Source organism: Hevea brasiliensis, chromosome 11 (genome assembly GCF_030052815.1).
Source record: "Hevea brasiliensis isolate MT/VB/25A 57/8 chromosome 11, ASM3005281v1, whole genome shotgun sequence".
NCBI classification, from domain to species: Eukaryota; Viridiplantae; Streptophyta; class Magnoliopsida; order Malpighiales; family Euphorbiaceae; genus Hevea; species Hevea brasiliensis.
This window is the reverse complement of record NC_079503.1, coordinates 6,392,935-6,407,815: the sequence shown is the minus strand read 5'-3', so window position 1 is coordinate 6,407,815 and position 14,881 is coordinate 6,392,935. Positions and strand designations below refer to the sequence as shown.

General features: G+C 34.8%; 2 protein-coding genes across 5 annotated transcripts; both read left to right on the top strand.

Moving 5' to 3' along the window:
- Positions 1 to 2,639: 2,639 nt before the first annotated feature.
- LOC110635119 (GCN5-related N-acetyltransferase 6, chloroplastic) lies at positions 2,640 to 5,618 on the top strand. 2 transcript variants are annotated; one of them, XM_021784335.2, is made up of 10 exons: positions 2,640 to 2,863; positions 3,146 to 3,187; positions 3,296 to 3,506; positions 3,789 to 3,841; positions 4,321 to 4,357; positions 4,446 to 4,511; positions 4,745 to 4,849; positions 4,945 to 5,098; positions 5,196 to 5,272; positions 5,349 to 5,618. In XM_021784335.2, exons 1-10 carry the CDS (start codon positions 2,787 to 2,789, stop codon positions 5,412 to 5,414), a joined length of 888 nt encoding a protein of 295 aa, XP_021640027.1. In that variant the 5' UTR covers positions 2,640 to 2,786; the 3' UTR covers positions 5,415 to 5,618. The 2 variants fall into 2 exon arrangements, with proteins under 2 accessions (XP_021640027.1, XP_021640033.1); XM_021784341.2 differs by lacking the exon at positions 4,745 to 4,849.
- An 833-nt stretch (positions 5,619 to 6,451) lies between these two features.
- Positions 6,452 to 9,267, top strand: LOC110652274 (uncharacterized). Of its 3 annotated transcripts, XM_058129773.1 has the most exons (8): positions 6,452 to 6,682; positions 6,769 to 7,260; positions 7,346 to 7,495; positions 7,617 to 7,727; positions 7,930 to 7,977; positions 8,060 to 8,493; positions 8,564 to 8,669; positions 8,748 to 9,267. In XM_058129773.1, the coding sequence occupies exons 1-8, from the start codon at positions 6,661 to 6,663 to the stop codon at positions 8,816 to 8,818; spliced, it is 1,434 nt and encodes a 477-aa protein (XP_057985756.1). In that variant the 5' UTR covers positions 6,452 to 6,660; the 3' UTR covers positions 8,819 to 9,267. The 3 variants fall into 3 exon arrangements, with proteins under 3 accessions (XP_057985756.1, XP_057985757.1, XP_057985755.1); XM_058129774.1 differs by having other exon boundaries at positions 6,454 to 6,682; positions 6,779 to 7,260; positions 8,564 to 9,267; XM_058129772.1 differs by having other exon boundaries at positions 6,454 to 6,682; positions 8,564 to 9,267.
- The last annotated feature ends 5,614 nt before the right edge of the window (positions 9,268 to 14,881 follow it).

The following is a 14,881-nucleotide window of genomic DNA, read 5'->3' as shown; positions in this document are numbered from 1 at the left end:
TTTCTTCCTCCGCCCACCTCGGTGACCATCGTCAAGTCTGTGAGTAAAATATTAATTTTAATTGTAATTTCACTATTATTATATGTTCAAGCATGCCCATGCATCACTTATATGCATATATTTATGTAGTTAAATTCTAGGCACGATTTATGTTGCATTGATAACTGTTAAAGTGCCATGATATTGTTATGGTAATTTGGAGCAGTGTGCGTGCGTTGGTGTGCTTGTGATGTGGTGTGGACTATGGACAGGACGGGTAGTCACGGCTTGAGTTCTTCGCTGGGACCCCCGATTTGGTTTATTAAGCGAAAGTCCGGCTTGAGTTCTTCGCTGGCACCAGGTTGGATTTAAGAGAGCTGTATAGGGGATCAGCTCCCATATATTATGATTGATGCTACAGGGTGCGTGAGTGCTCCAAATTACCTTTTTGATGTTATGATGTGAAAATATTGTTGATGTTGCATTTCACTCTACAGGGTGCATTAGTTTTATATAGTTATAGAGATTATGGTTAAAATTGATATTTTACTCTCTGAGTCGAACGCTCACTCCTGTTCAAAAATTTTTCCAGGCCACAGGAGGATATTTTTGAGGTTAACCTGCATTCTCCCTCGCAGGTCGATTACTAATGTTTGTATAAACTTGTTAAATCTTAGAATTTCTGCATGTGTTAGAAATATTTATTTGATTTGGGTCTGTAAACTAAATTATTATTTTGGACCTGTAAACTTAATGTTCTATACATGTTTGATGGATTGGATGAGGGAGCTGAGCTCCCATTTATTTTTATGCTGATGAGTATGTGGAGGGTGAGCTGAGCTCCCCAATTGAGTATTTATTGTGTTTACAGGTCAGGTGAGTCGAAAACTCCCCTTGGAAAGTCCATTTTATGGTCGGACTCTGTCCGTTTGGTTTCTTGAAATTGGGCCCAAATGGGCCTTAGAATTGGGTAAATGAACAGTTAGGCTTACTACGGGCCTCGGGGGCTTTAGGCTGGCCTAAGTCCTAGTGCCGGTCCGGCCCATAGGTTGGGTCGTGACAAATGTGGTATCAGAGCTTAGGCTCCAGATTCTTAGGGAAAAATTGTCTAAGTGTTGGGAATAGTCTACTAGGAGTCACATGCGGAAAAATAGGGTCCATATTCGTCTTGCATTGTTATCTTTGCTTCTAGTTTCTGCTTTATATATTGTGTGTAAACATGAGTCTATAGAGCTATGTAATGTGCAGTTTTGAATTTTGTGGGCTAATGCTGCTGAATTTCAGGGAAATGCGTAGAAGCAGGAGAGCTGCCACTGCACCAGAACCAGATGTGCCGGACGAGATGTCGGCACAGGATGAGGCGCCTGCCCCGAGGAGGCGGGATAGGAGGCCTAGAGCTGCTCAAGTAGAGGAGCAGCCACCCCCAGTACAGGATCAGGCCTAGGTTGGGTCGTGACATAATCCATTAAAATGTTAAAAAAATTTAAAATTTTCTAATTAAATATGAAAATTTAAAATATGCTAATTAACTTAAAAATCTTGAAAATTATTATATGTCTTATTTGAGAATTGAGAATGGTCTAATAATTAAAAGTGCTCAACATCATTCATGTAGCCTGGAAAAAAAAGTCAAAGAAATAAATTTAGAAAAATTTAAATGAGGCCGATTTTGGTTATGAATCAGGAAAGGGAGACCAGTAGACCGATTTTAGTCTAATTCAAGAACCAAAATCGTTGATCCGGTCAAATCCTGAGTTTGACTCGGGTGGATCGGTCTAGTTCTAATATAAGTTGAGGGGCTGACAGGCCAAGTATGGGGTTGTATCATCTGTCGCTCAATCTCAAAGGCGCCTGTAAATGGAATTTTCATATTTGAAATTTTTAAATTTAATAAAATTGTATTGTACTAAAAAATAATTTAAAAAATTTTAATTTATGTAAAAAAAATGATTTTGCAATAATTTAATTTATTTAATGAAATGTTATATTAAAATTTTAATTCTTCTATTTTAAGTTATATTCATTTTTTTATAAATAAAGAAAAAATAAAAAATATTTATTTTTTATCAATTATTTTAATAAAAATATGAATAAATATTATTTTAAAATTATATTCTAAATACATAATTTTTTATGAAAATATAAGATTTAATTTTTAAAAGAATTAAATTAAATTAAATTTTAACGTAAAATATTCTAAAAGATTAGTTGCAGGCTGGTTTGGGACGCAAATAAATCAGAAATCGGAATCAAATGAAATCAAATTGATATTAAATTAAACCAAAATTTTTTCTTTAAAAAAATAAAAATTAAAAAAATTAATTGTTCAATTTAATCAAAATCGAAATTAGACTAAAGTTGAAACCAGAATTAAAAGAAATCATTAAATATAAGATTTAATTCCTTTTAAATCTTGAACCGAAGTTATTGATTTAGACTTAAAATCAAACCAAAATCAGCCAGTTGAGCTAATCCTATTTTTTATAGAAAAAATATAGGATAAACTTTATCCATTAAAACAATCCGAAGATAAAGAATGAGGTAATATCGCATTGGATAAGATTAGTTAAAAGGAAGAAAGAGAAATTCCACCATGTTGTTGAAATGAAAGCTTCTTGACAAGATAATGTAAATTTATATTTGTGGGTTGTCCTTAATCCTCGCATTTACCATTTTTCTGTTAATAAAAAGGGATTCAAAGGAAAGATTAGTGCAGCAGTTGTGGATAGACGCATTGCTTTTTCCTCTCACTCAATTATTACAAAAATTAAATTACAGATCAAAGTGGGAGGAGAAAGCAGTGTGCTATGGCAGCAGCTGCAGCAAATAACTGGCGTTGTGTCTTATCCACTACATCATCATCTTCTGGCCCACCACTCGACAGGTAAGCAGTTGTTACTTGTAACTGCTGTCTCTGCTGTATCTTATAACATCATCCCAGCCCACTCTTTCCTTTTCTTCTATTCGCTGCCTGCAACTATTATCCAGTTTTTTTCACACACAAATTAAAAAAAAAAAATCCTTTTTTTCGGTTTCTCTTCCTTTGTAAGATGAAAAGATTGAAAATTTTTATTTAAGACAATCTGGGGTGGAGATTGCCGGCTCTGATGTCGACTATTTCCATTCACGGACCTGACTTCTCTGGTTTTCTAAATGATGGATTCAGAAATCATCCAAGATTTCACAGGATCGCTGCTTCTTTGACAGTGTAAGTATTTGCCTGTTTGTTGTTTCTTTCTTTACCCAATTTTGGAAACCATTCGATTGATGTAGATGTTTTTTTTTTTTTTTTTCTTTTTGGTTTTTGGACCAATAGGGCCATGGATTCTAGGTCTTCTCAAACGAGGAAGAAGGAAGGGCTATCGATACAACTTCCAGCACCATCTATTTCTCAAATTGAGACCTCGAGGCTACCTGATCTGCGATTTGACCGTCTTCAAATACCCGAAAAGGATTTGGTACATGAGGACAAGTTAGAATTTGGGCAATTTGTGGCACGAGAAGCTATAATTGATGAAGAATTCTGGGTAGACTATTGATCTCCTTTTATCTCAGACGAACTGTTTCTTTTTTTTTTTTTTTAAATGAAAAATTCTAAATAGGTTATGTCGCTTTTGCTGTGAAATTATGTTCATGTGTTCTGTTTTTTTGTTCCTTTCCCTCCAAATATTCCCAGCCATACAAAAAAAGAAAAAAAATTATGATTTTTCATTTCTGGCCCTTTCTCTTTTTGTTTTTTTTTTTTCCGTAGTCACAAGGGCTATTTATGTTCATGATTAATTTGTGGCTGTGTTTTTATTTTGTTGTAGACAGCAGCCTGGCTACGAGCAGAAAGCCACTGGGAAGATCGAACAAATGATCGGTGCGTAATTTGTCTAAACAAACTAGATTTTCCAGATATAAAATGTGTTTAGTTCCATTTAAAATTTTTGCTCATCTGGTTGAGGAATGATGAATCCCAGTGAGGTAGTCCAGATTGGTGGTTTACCATCCAGAATTATGTGTATAAAGCAAGCATGCTATGCATTATCTATTGTAAATTGTTTAATGTGGTTGAGAAAATTTAGAGGGAATGGTTTTAAAACTGGCCTCCACTATTTTACTCTCAGATTTTATTCAAACTGAGTCCTGCTACAGGTACTCCCAGATTCAAGTTTACACCCATTATTGTTTATTTCTTTACCAGTTTACGATTTTGGCCCACTAACATATGATGTCTCTGGAGAATATTCTCCTGGCGACACCGTGGCCCGGGCCTCAATTGGGGTTGATGATTTTGTTAATGCACATAAGTGGAAGAGTTGGACAATTACTGATTCTAGCTACCCCTGATTAACACAGATATGTTGATAACCACAAAAGGAAGTTTGCAGAGCAGGTAGGAGTGGATACCATCTTTTTTCTTTTACCTTGCTTACTAATATCTACTTTTTCATGAAAGTCTTTCCTGTTTTCATATTTTGCAGGAGTTCCATGCCATAAAAAAGCGTCGAACAGGTCTACATGGACAAAACTGTTGTTGTGTTGTTGCGGTACGTTGATTTTTACAGTAGTTTAAAATATCCATCTTTACTTGGAAGAGAAAATGATAGAACAAGTTATACTCTAGATTTTACTCACTGGAAGTTAAAGTTTGTTAAATTAAAGACTCTTTCAGTTTCTCTTGTCTGATGAAAAAAGAAAATAGAGGATTGTGCTGCCATTGGTGTCTTTCTCTGTGCTTCTGCAAAGCTTCTGTAAGCTACTCTCATGTTATGTTTATCAGGTAAGAAAGAAAGGCAAAAATGTAAAACGCACTGTACTGAAAAGTGTAGTTGGAACTCTTGATTTGAGCATTCGGTGCTTATTGCAGGGAGAGACCTTTCCAGGGGTACAATGCATTCTGTCTAATTTTGAAGTGTTAATCTATCAATTAATTCATCTGATCAATTTTTTTCTTGACATAGCAAATTATCTCTCTCACAGGAGCGGGTGAAGGTTCCTATCTTCCGCAGTTTCTGCCGGAGGGGCCCAAGTACATATGGCTATGTCGCAAATTTGTGTGTTGCCAAATCAGCACGTCGCCAAGGGATTGCAAGCAACATGTTACATTTTGCTGTTGAATCAGCCAAATCTAATGGTAGATTCACGCATCTTTTCTTTGGAAAGCATCTGAATTGGTGCAAGCTGATATATAAACTGGCAAGCTCCTTTCTGATTCCACCTTTGGTTTACAGGTGTAGAACATGTGTATGTGCATGTGCATAGAAACAACACACCTGCACAGGAACTGTACGAAAAGATGGGCTTTGAGGTAACGTAGTTGCTCATTTGTGCTTCTGATTTTTGATAGACAAGAGGACTAATACGGAAGTTGCATCCTTTATCAGATTGTTGAAGCTGCAAGCTCTCAATTACTAGAAGAGAAGACTTACCTACTTTGTTGCAGGGTATAAAAGTTTTTCCAATACAAATTCCTTATCAGGAAACATAGAAAACATCATATACAAGAACTGTAGAATACTTGGATGTTTACAAGTGATCGAAACAGGGAGGCAGATAAGCACAACCATTTAGCCATACTACTAATTGTAAACATTGCTGTAATTACTATTTTCAAAAGCTCATTTAATCAAGCTGCTAATATATGTGTCATGAAATTCTTGTTCCATTCTACATCCAATATATGTATATAGCTTGAGTTTCAGAGAGATTTGTTTAAACTGGACCAGCAACCAGCAAACATATTCTATGCCTATGTAGAATTTGGATTTAACAATCTCATTAACAGAGATTACATATATTTGGAGGTTTTATCACGATAAGTGAAATGGATGAACGATCAACACAAAGCATGACTTGTAAATTCCAATTGCCACTGAATTTGAACTCAAAAACTAACAATTTTTAGTACTATTGAGTTAAAATTTATTAATTTGTCACTCATATTAGAGCATGCATTCCAATTTAAATGTCTACTTAAAAATGGAATTGAATTAAATTTATTTTTTCATAAGAATTTTTTTATGTTTGATTTAATATAATTTTTAGTATTTTAATTTATTCATCTTACATTTTAATTTTTCAAATAATTTTATAAAATTATATCTAAATTATTATTTAAGTTTTAAAACTAATTATTATTATATGATATATTATATAATATTATTTTTAATTATATAATCTTTAATTGTAATATATATATATATATATATTAAAAATTAAACATATTATATTTAAAAAATTATAATATATAATCAATTTTTATTCAATTGTAATTTGAAATAATTTTATTTTAATTATTAATAAAAATTTAAAATAATAAAATAAATTTAATTTAATATGACTCTAATTTAACTCAGTATAATTTTTAATTTAATTCTAGACCCCCTAATTCGCAATGGAATTTTTTTGTTTTCTTCTGGATGGGTTCCCTTTTATCACAAGTTTCTTTGAACCAGGGAGCTACAAAAATCCGCACACAATTGACTTATAAATCCATTACTAATTCACAATCGGCTACAAGGACTTCAAGCTCAGCGCCAGGAACCTTCCTCGTAACCACTGTCATGATGTCATCCCAACAAGTTTTAATGGAAGGAAACCCAGGAAAACTTACCAAGAAAATAATTTGAAGTTGGGTGCCAAATCTACATTACCCGTGAAAAGATTTCCGTTTTGAATTTTCATCTGGGATCAAGCATGGCATCCTCTTCATCACATGGTGATTAATGGTTCTTCCTCCTTAATTTTTAATTTGTTTTCAGTTGAGCATTACTTGATGTTTGTGAATTTTGTTTGGTGTTGCATTGAACATAAGAAATCTGACCACATACCGGCCACTATATAAAGCTATTCTCAAGGGCGACCTGGAGCCCGTTAAAAGCATCTGCAGTGGTGATCCACTTGCCTTGGAGGCTAGGATCACTGAAAATTTGGACACTGCTCTTCACATAGCTGTTGGGACTGGAATGGCCAATCACATTGTCATGTATTTGATAAACCGGATGTCAAGACTCCAGTTGGGCTTGCAAAATTCCAATGGTGACACTGTCCTCTCTATTGCCGCAATTGTCGGCAATACCAGAGCGGCCATAATGATAGTGAACAAGCAACCAAATTTGCCTCAGATTGGAAACCGTGATGGGGGGGTCCCTCTGCTTGAGGCAGCTCGCCATGGCCAAAAGGAGATGATTTCCTATTTATTAGAAGTCAATGGAGATTATTTGCAGGCAGCTGAATATTCTGCTGATAAACCTGGTGTTTTCTTTATGAATCTTCTTGTTCTTGCTGGGTTCTATGGTAACTAGCTATTGTCAAGGCTTTCCTGATCTATTTCTTGCTTTGCGGGAACAAATCTTTTTATTAGATGTAAATATTCCTGCAGACTTGGCCCTGGAATTGGTTCAAAGTCATCCTCCATTAGCTAGAGTTGAATATTATGGTGGTGAATCGCTTTTGAGTGCAATGGCATCAAAACCATCCGCATTTCCTAGTGGTATACAACTCGATTTCTGGCATCGCTTAATTCATTGCTGTGAGTATCTCAGACTTCAAAAGCTGTAGAATTTAAATTGTGTAATCTTAGATCCTTTCTCTTCCTTTTCTATTTTTGTTCCATGATGTTCAAGATTCTTTACTGCTGCCTTGAATTGAAGGTGCTCCAATCAAGTTAAATTCCGGAGGCAAACCCAGTGCTGTAGATGTAGAGAATCCGCAACATCATCAGCTTGTAACGGGATCTCCACTTCTGCGAGCAAGAAATTCTGGTTCGTCTTAGTGCCCTTTTCCCTTGAATACTTGAAATTTCTTCTGCATGATAAGGCCGTACATTTGGAATTCAAGTGCAAGTGACTTTCAACCTTGAGTTGTTGCCAGTGATCACTTGGATCCTTAACGGTTTCCTTGCATCTACAGGTTTCCTCTCTGATCTTGAGTAATTTTAGGTTTTTCCTTTCTTTTTCCATACAGTGGTCGAAACATTGGTGAGGCTCTCATGGAGAATCCTTGCAATGTTAGGTATTACACAGGCACACTGCTACTTAAGCTGGCTGTTTTTCAATATGCATTCATCCCATCTATGAGCTTGATCCTATTGCAGTTCCCCCCATGAAGGGTATACGGGACGTAAAATTGATGCATCACCAAACACTTCAACTCATCAAATGCCTATGCACTGAAATTGCATGTCTGGATTATGAGAAAGCTTCCATGATGCTTAGAAGACCGTTTCTTCTGGCAGCAGAGTTGGGGATTTATGAAATTATGGAAGAAATAATGGAGTCATTTCCTCATGCTATTTGGTTTTCAGATAATGAGAACCATAACCTATTTCATATTGCAGTAATGAACCGTCAAGAAAACGTTTTCAACCTTTTATATCAAATTAGTGACTACAAACATCGACTCTTGGTCTCTGAAGATATTTTTGGTAACAATATCTTGCATTTGGCTGGAAAATTGGCACCTCAACACCGACTTAATCTCATTTCTGGTGCAGCTCTTCAGATGCAATATGAATTACGTTGGTTTAAGGTAACTGACTTTCATTCTGTATTTCTAAGAAGAAATTGATCTAAATCACGTTTAGCACTAATTTATACAGGAAGTGGAGAAGATTGTACAACTTGCCTGCAAAGAGGATAAAAATTCTGAAGGAAGAACTCCTGCAATGTTATTTACAGAGGAACACAAGAGATTAGTAAAAGAAGGTGAGAAATGGATGAAAGACACAGCAAGCTCATGCACAGTTGCAGCAGCACTAATTGCTACAGTAATCTTTGCTGCAGCAATCACAGTACCTGGCGGAAACAACAATGACGATGGTTATCCAATCTTCTCCAAACAAAAATCATTATAATCTTTGCAGTATCAGATGCACTCTCCCTCTTTTCATCAGTAGCCGCCATCTTAATGTTCTTGTCCATTCTCACAGCACGATATGCAGAAGCTGATTTTCTTTATTCTCTTCCCAAAAGGTTAATATTCGGTCTAGTTACTCTGTTCCTCTCCATAACATCCATGATGGTAGCCTTCAGTGCCACACTTTATCTAGTCTTTTGCAACCGAAAGGCATGGATGCTTATTCCAGTGGGTGCCTTGGCTTGTTTGCCAATTTCCTTGTTTGTGTCGCTGCAATTTCCACTTCTCGTAGATATGATCTATTCCACATACAAACCTAGATTTTTTGGTAAGAAAAGCAAATGCATGCTACACTAGTTTAGCACAGAGTGAGAGAATCTTTTGCGCATATTTACTTGTACCAACATCCACAAATAAAGGAAATAAAATCATCACATTTTTTTCCTAGTTTTTGTTTTCCCCTTCAAGTCTTTACCTGAAAGTAATTGGTGATTCATTTACCAAAAAGAAGTAATTGGAGTTTCTCGGATAATAAGTCCATACATTGCAGTAGCAGATTTAATTGAACAAAAGTAGACCTTAGAGAGCTTAACCGCATCCTTGTAATTCATTTGGCTTAATACAAAAACTTTTTCAACTATTAACATCACGTATACCAACTACTTTATACTACAAAGAAGAGTGCACTGAGGAATATCGCAATGGAAATTCTGGTGAATCAGGTACCCAAATATGTTCCAGTACTGGAGACATCTTCAAACCAATGGTTTCTAATTCTGGATTCGACTAACCATCTAGGAACACGTTTGTGATCTGCAAAGAAAGTACCATGACAACTTACAACTCCAAGGTCCAGCAACTGTATTTCCACTGGGTGAAACGGATCCATAGAATTTCCTCATTGTATGACAGCTATATAGAAATTTTCTAGAAGACTTAACATTAAAAGGGGTTCATTACCTGACCGCATCCAAAAAGTTTAAGCATCACCAATGATGAACAGCTATCCACAATCAAACCCACTGCCTCATCTGTCATGTTCCGGCATCAAGATAAATCCAAACTGAGCAAGTTTCTTGAACTTCTGGCAAGTGATAAGACTGTCCCGTGGCCTACCTAAAAAGAGGTTACACATGCCTGTCATCAGTAACTATCTTGTAATTTAAGAAATGCCCAACCTCAATCTCGACAGGGCCTTCAAACCAACAAAAAAAAAATTTTTATGTGGACAAAAAAAATTAGCGTGTTTAAAGATTGGCAACCAAAAATGAGAAGTATTCAAAAAACATCAAAATTGCAACACCAAACCAAACCACAAGTGCATAACCACACTGATTGATGCAATTTCACATGGGAATTGCATCAAGGAAACTCTTTAAGGAATCCCCAAATGAAAAATTTATCCCGAAAAAGAGAAAAGAGAGAGGATTGCAGAGAGGTACCTTCTTGACATTTTCCTTCTTGACATTGTTCAGTGAAAGTTCTTTTAAAAGCTCCCCAGAGGTCTCAACAAATGCAGCAATGGCTTCATCACTGTCACAAAAAGATATAAAACGATAGTAACATTTAGTTAAAGACTGCAGTAAGCAAACAGCATAACACTTGCCAATATAAACAATGAAAAACAGGCTAATGATATGTACTTTAACATTGCCAAATCAACTAGCAACCAGCATGCTAGTGCATGAGAGAAGAAGTCCCTGGCATAAAACCTTTCATATATGGTAGCAATTTGTTTAATGATTATCAAAGACAACACCAGTTTCAGCTGAGTTCACACTCAGCAAAGCAATGAAAAAAAATCATGCACGAACTTCCAAAGAATTCCTTCAATACAGCCAAACAAGGCGGTATTAGAGAAGCTCCAAGACATCAGCTTCTCCTCAAGGATTAAAATTTGGCATGGTCTACCAACAGAGTTTGGAAATTCATCATGAGGGCTAAAAGGTAAATAAGAATTCTTCTCAATCTATTGGCAAATAATTTAAATACAAGGGGAAAATTAATGGAATGATAGTTTTTCCTGGTGCCTCAGTTGACAACCAGAAATTAAAGAACAGTTTGGATAATCTCTGTCCCATAAAAGGTAAATAAGAATTCTTCTCAATCAATTGGCAAATAATTTAAATACAAGGGGAAAATTAATAGACTGATAGTTTTTCCTGGTGCCTCAGTTGACAACCAGAAATTAAAGAACAGTTAGGATCATCTCTGTCCCATTCACTCATCTGTAAGGACTTTTCATACATATGAAGTATTAATTTTAGCCCAGCAAGATCACAATAAAACAACATTTACTTTAAAAAGACTGTTTTCTACATGAAAAGAGTAGTTTGGATCATTTCTCTCTGCTCCATTCATTCATTGGCGAGGACATATTACATTATCATTGGGCCAGTAGCCCAATGGTTAAACTCATGCATACAACAAGAAGCAATAGAAGCAGACATCTGCAGAAAACATAAATGCATTGCAGAAAAGGAATTACAAAAATATTATATAAAACCTGAATGCATTGTGACAGAGTTTTAACGTTTGAATTTCTTGGCAAACATTTGCAAGATATCCCAAAGCAGAATCTGTCAATTTCGTCAAGTTAACAAGGTCAAGTGCACATAACCCAGGACAGGTTTCAGCTATAACTTTCATGGAAGAATCAATCAATTTCCGGCATCAAATTATTAACAACCAGAATAATCCCCCTTAAAGGCCAAGCAAAATTTGCAATCATCACAAATGAAAATGTCTAAAGAAGCTTACACACAATCCTTGAAAACAAGCTCCTTCATGTTATGACCACATGCAACAACAAATTCCTTCACAAAACCATCGCAAACAGTTTGCATTCCAGCTAGAGATAACACCTCCAGATGTTCCAACTTCTTCAGTGCTGGCAAAATAAGCATGGGATCAAGGCTTTGACAATCATCAATATACAATTGATGCATGCATTTCATATCATTATTTAGGTATAATTTTGCAACTAATCTACCCTTGTTTATAGCTTTTATAGTAGATATTAGCCTTTATTTAGTTAATTATGCCTTTTTACACTTCTTAGTTTAATTTATCGAATTTATTTATTTTGTAGGGTAAAATTTGGAGAATTTTAGTGATATTCAGATCAGAGCAACCATTTGAAAGAAATCAGAGTTGAAGTACAAAATTTTAAAGAGGAAAATTTGAAGTTGAGCTTTAAAGAAACAGAAAGTTGCATACCTATGACACAGCTTGTGTAGCTTATGTCGCATGCTGTGTCGCTTTTAGAAATCTCAGGCCGAAAGCTACATAAGCAGGGATACGACCTCCTTTAGCCTATGTTGATGCACCTGATGAATTTCAGAATTTATCCAGCAAGTTGCACAACTTGCAACACAAGCGCAACACAACCCAATTCAACTTGTGTCGTTTTACTGAAAATGTTGACGTGGCAATTTTTCTCCTCTGATCTAATACCTCATCTTTTCTTTAGAGTCTTTTGTCTTTTTAACCCATTTTAGTGCAGACCCATGAGTGATATAAAATCATATTTTTCTCTCTCTTACCTTAAGGAGAAAACTAAGGATTTTTGCTAGAAAGAAAGGAAGAGAGAGAAGCACCTTGGATTGTTGTTGCAGCAGCCAAGAGGACGTCTTCTCCAATGTTCCAGCAGCAGTTTCTTCACCATTTTTACTGAATTTTTCTTTCCCTTAGCCTAAATTTTCATTTCTTCTTCATCTCTCTATTTGGTTTTGTCTTGAAAACATGATTTGTGAGTAGAACTTTGAGATTCTAGGGATGGGTATGTAAATATTGCCTTGCATTGTGATTTTTGAACTGATTTAGCTATTTACATGAGATTTATTGCATTTTTTTATTTATTACTTGTGAGCTTATTGTCTTGCTTGATGAAAAGACCCTCATTAAGTTTTAAACCTTTATAGATGGACTGAAAATTGAATGTTTAGGATAGATAATCTTGTAATAAACTTGATTTTCTTAGTGTTAGAAATAAATTAAGAAGATTAAGAGGACTTTTATAATCAATTAGAGCTTTAAATGGGTTTTTATCATATTTGAAATACCATGAAAATAGGGTTTGATTTAATGAAAACCAACTTTGGAATGCTTGAGAGAGGTTTCAAAGAATTAAGAATTGATTTCCTTTAAAAATTGCAAATCTCATATGTTTGACTAAATTGGGAATAAACCACATGCAAGTAATATTGAAAATCCCTATCTCTAGAATCACTTTAATTTTTAATGAAGTTAGATTTAATTCCTCCCAATTTCATAATTAGTAATTTCAATTTAAATTTTAGTCATTAGTTTAATTAGTTTAATTAATTATTTGATTTGGCTTAAATTCCTCAAATACCAATTTTAATTTTAAATTTTATTATCAATATCTTTAAATTTTAGCATTCTAATTAGCTTATTTATTTATTTCCAATTTAAGTATAATTTTCTACGGGAATGATATTTTTAAATCTATACTACATTGACCCGTTCACTTGCAGAAGCTATTTCATAGCATATCAAGTTTTTGGTACCGTTGTCGGGGAATTGTTTGTTTTTAAGTTAGATTTTAATTGTTTTAAGCTTATTACAATTTTTATTTTCTTTCATTTTCACTGCTATTCATTGTGTTTTTCAAGTACTTTGATTGTTTATGAGACGGTCGAAAAGCACAAGTGATACTCAATTGTTGTTCAACCTTGATATTGAAAAATTCTATCGAGTCAACAAAAAGGAATCTAAGAGGAAAAAGGAAGCAGAAAAAGAAGAACAACAAAGGCTTGACCAAGAGGAGAAAATTGAAAACATAGAGTATCCAAATAGAGCCAATGATGGAAACAATTGAGGAAATGATCAAAACAGGCAAAATGAAGTTGTTAATCAAAATGATCCTCAGAGAAGGTTCATGTTAGATTATGCTTTTTCTAAATGTGCAGATGTGAGAGATAACAGACTTATTATTGGAGCTAATCAATTTAAGCTAAAGACTGGTCTTTTTCAAATGGTCAAGAATTCACAATTTGGGGCCAGCCCACTTGAGAATCCCCATTCTCATTTGAAAATTTTTTTGATGATATGTGGCACTCAAAGACAACCTGGAGTTTCAGATGAAGTAATTCGGCTGACCTTATTTCCATTCTCTCTTCGAGATTCAGCATTGGAGTGGTATGATACACTTCCACAAGCTACTATGGCTATTTGGGAACAATTATCTCAAGCTTTTCTATCACAATTTTTCCCACCTGGGAAGGCCACTCATTTGAGGAATTTGATGGTAGCTTTTAGGCCAAGGGATGATGAAACTTTGTACGAATCTTGGATGAGATTTAAGGAGCTTGAAAGGCAATGTCCTCATTATGAAATACCCAAATGGATGATTGTTCAGAATTTCTACACCAGAGTTACTCCACCCATAAGAAATACAATTAATTCACAAGTAATATTGAAAATCCCTATCTCTAGAATCATTTTAATTTTTATTGAAGTTAGATTTAATTCCTCCCAATTTCATAATTAGTAATTTCAATTTAAATTCTAGTCATCTAGTTTAATTAGTTTAATTAATTGTTTGATTTGGTTTAAATTCCTCAAATACCAATTTTAATTTTAAATTTCATTATCAATATCTTTAAATTTTAGCATTTTAATTAGCTTATTCCTTTATTTTCAATTTAAGCACAATTCCCTGTGGAAACAACATTTTTATATCTATACTACATTAACCCGTACACTTGCGGAAGTTATTTTATAGCACATCAACAATTCCTGCAGAAATGGTCCCAATGAGTCTGCTAAAGTGTTGATGCTAGTGGAAGTAAGGAGGGAGCACTGACTAAGATTAATAGATCATAGTGTAGGGGCAGAAGAAACAAGTAGACTAAGCCCAACATCTGAAAGCCGACATGCGCTAGCCAAGGATAAACTAATTAGCACAGGCAAGCTTCTTGATGACCTAGCTAAGGTATGCAGCGACCACATTGGCCAAGTTGTAAAACCCGATTACACAAAACTGTGAAAATCAGATTGTGCAATTTCCATGCAATGAAAAAAAAGTGATATGACT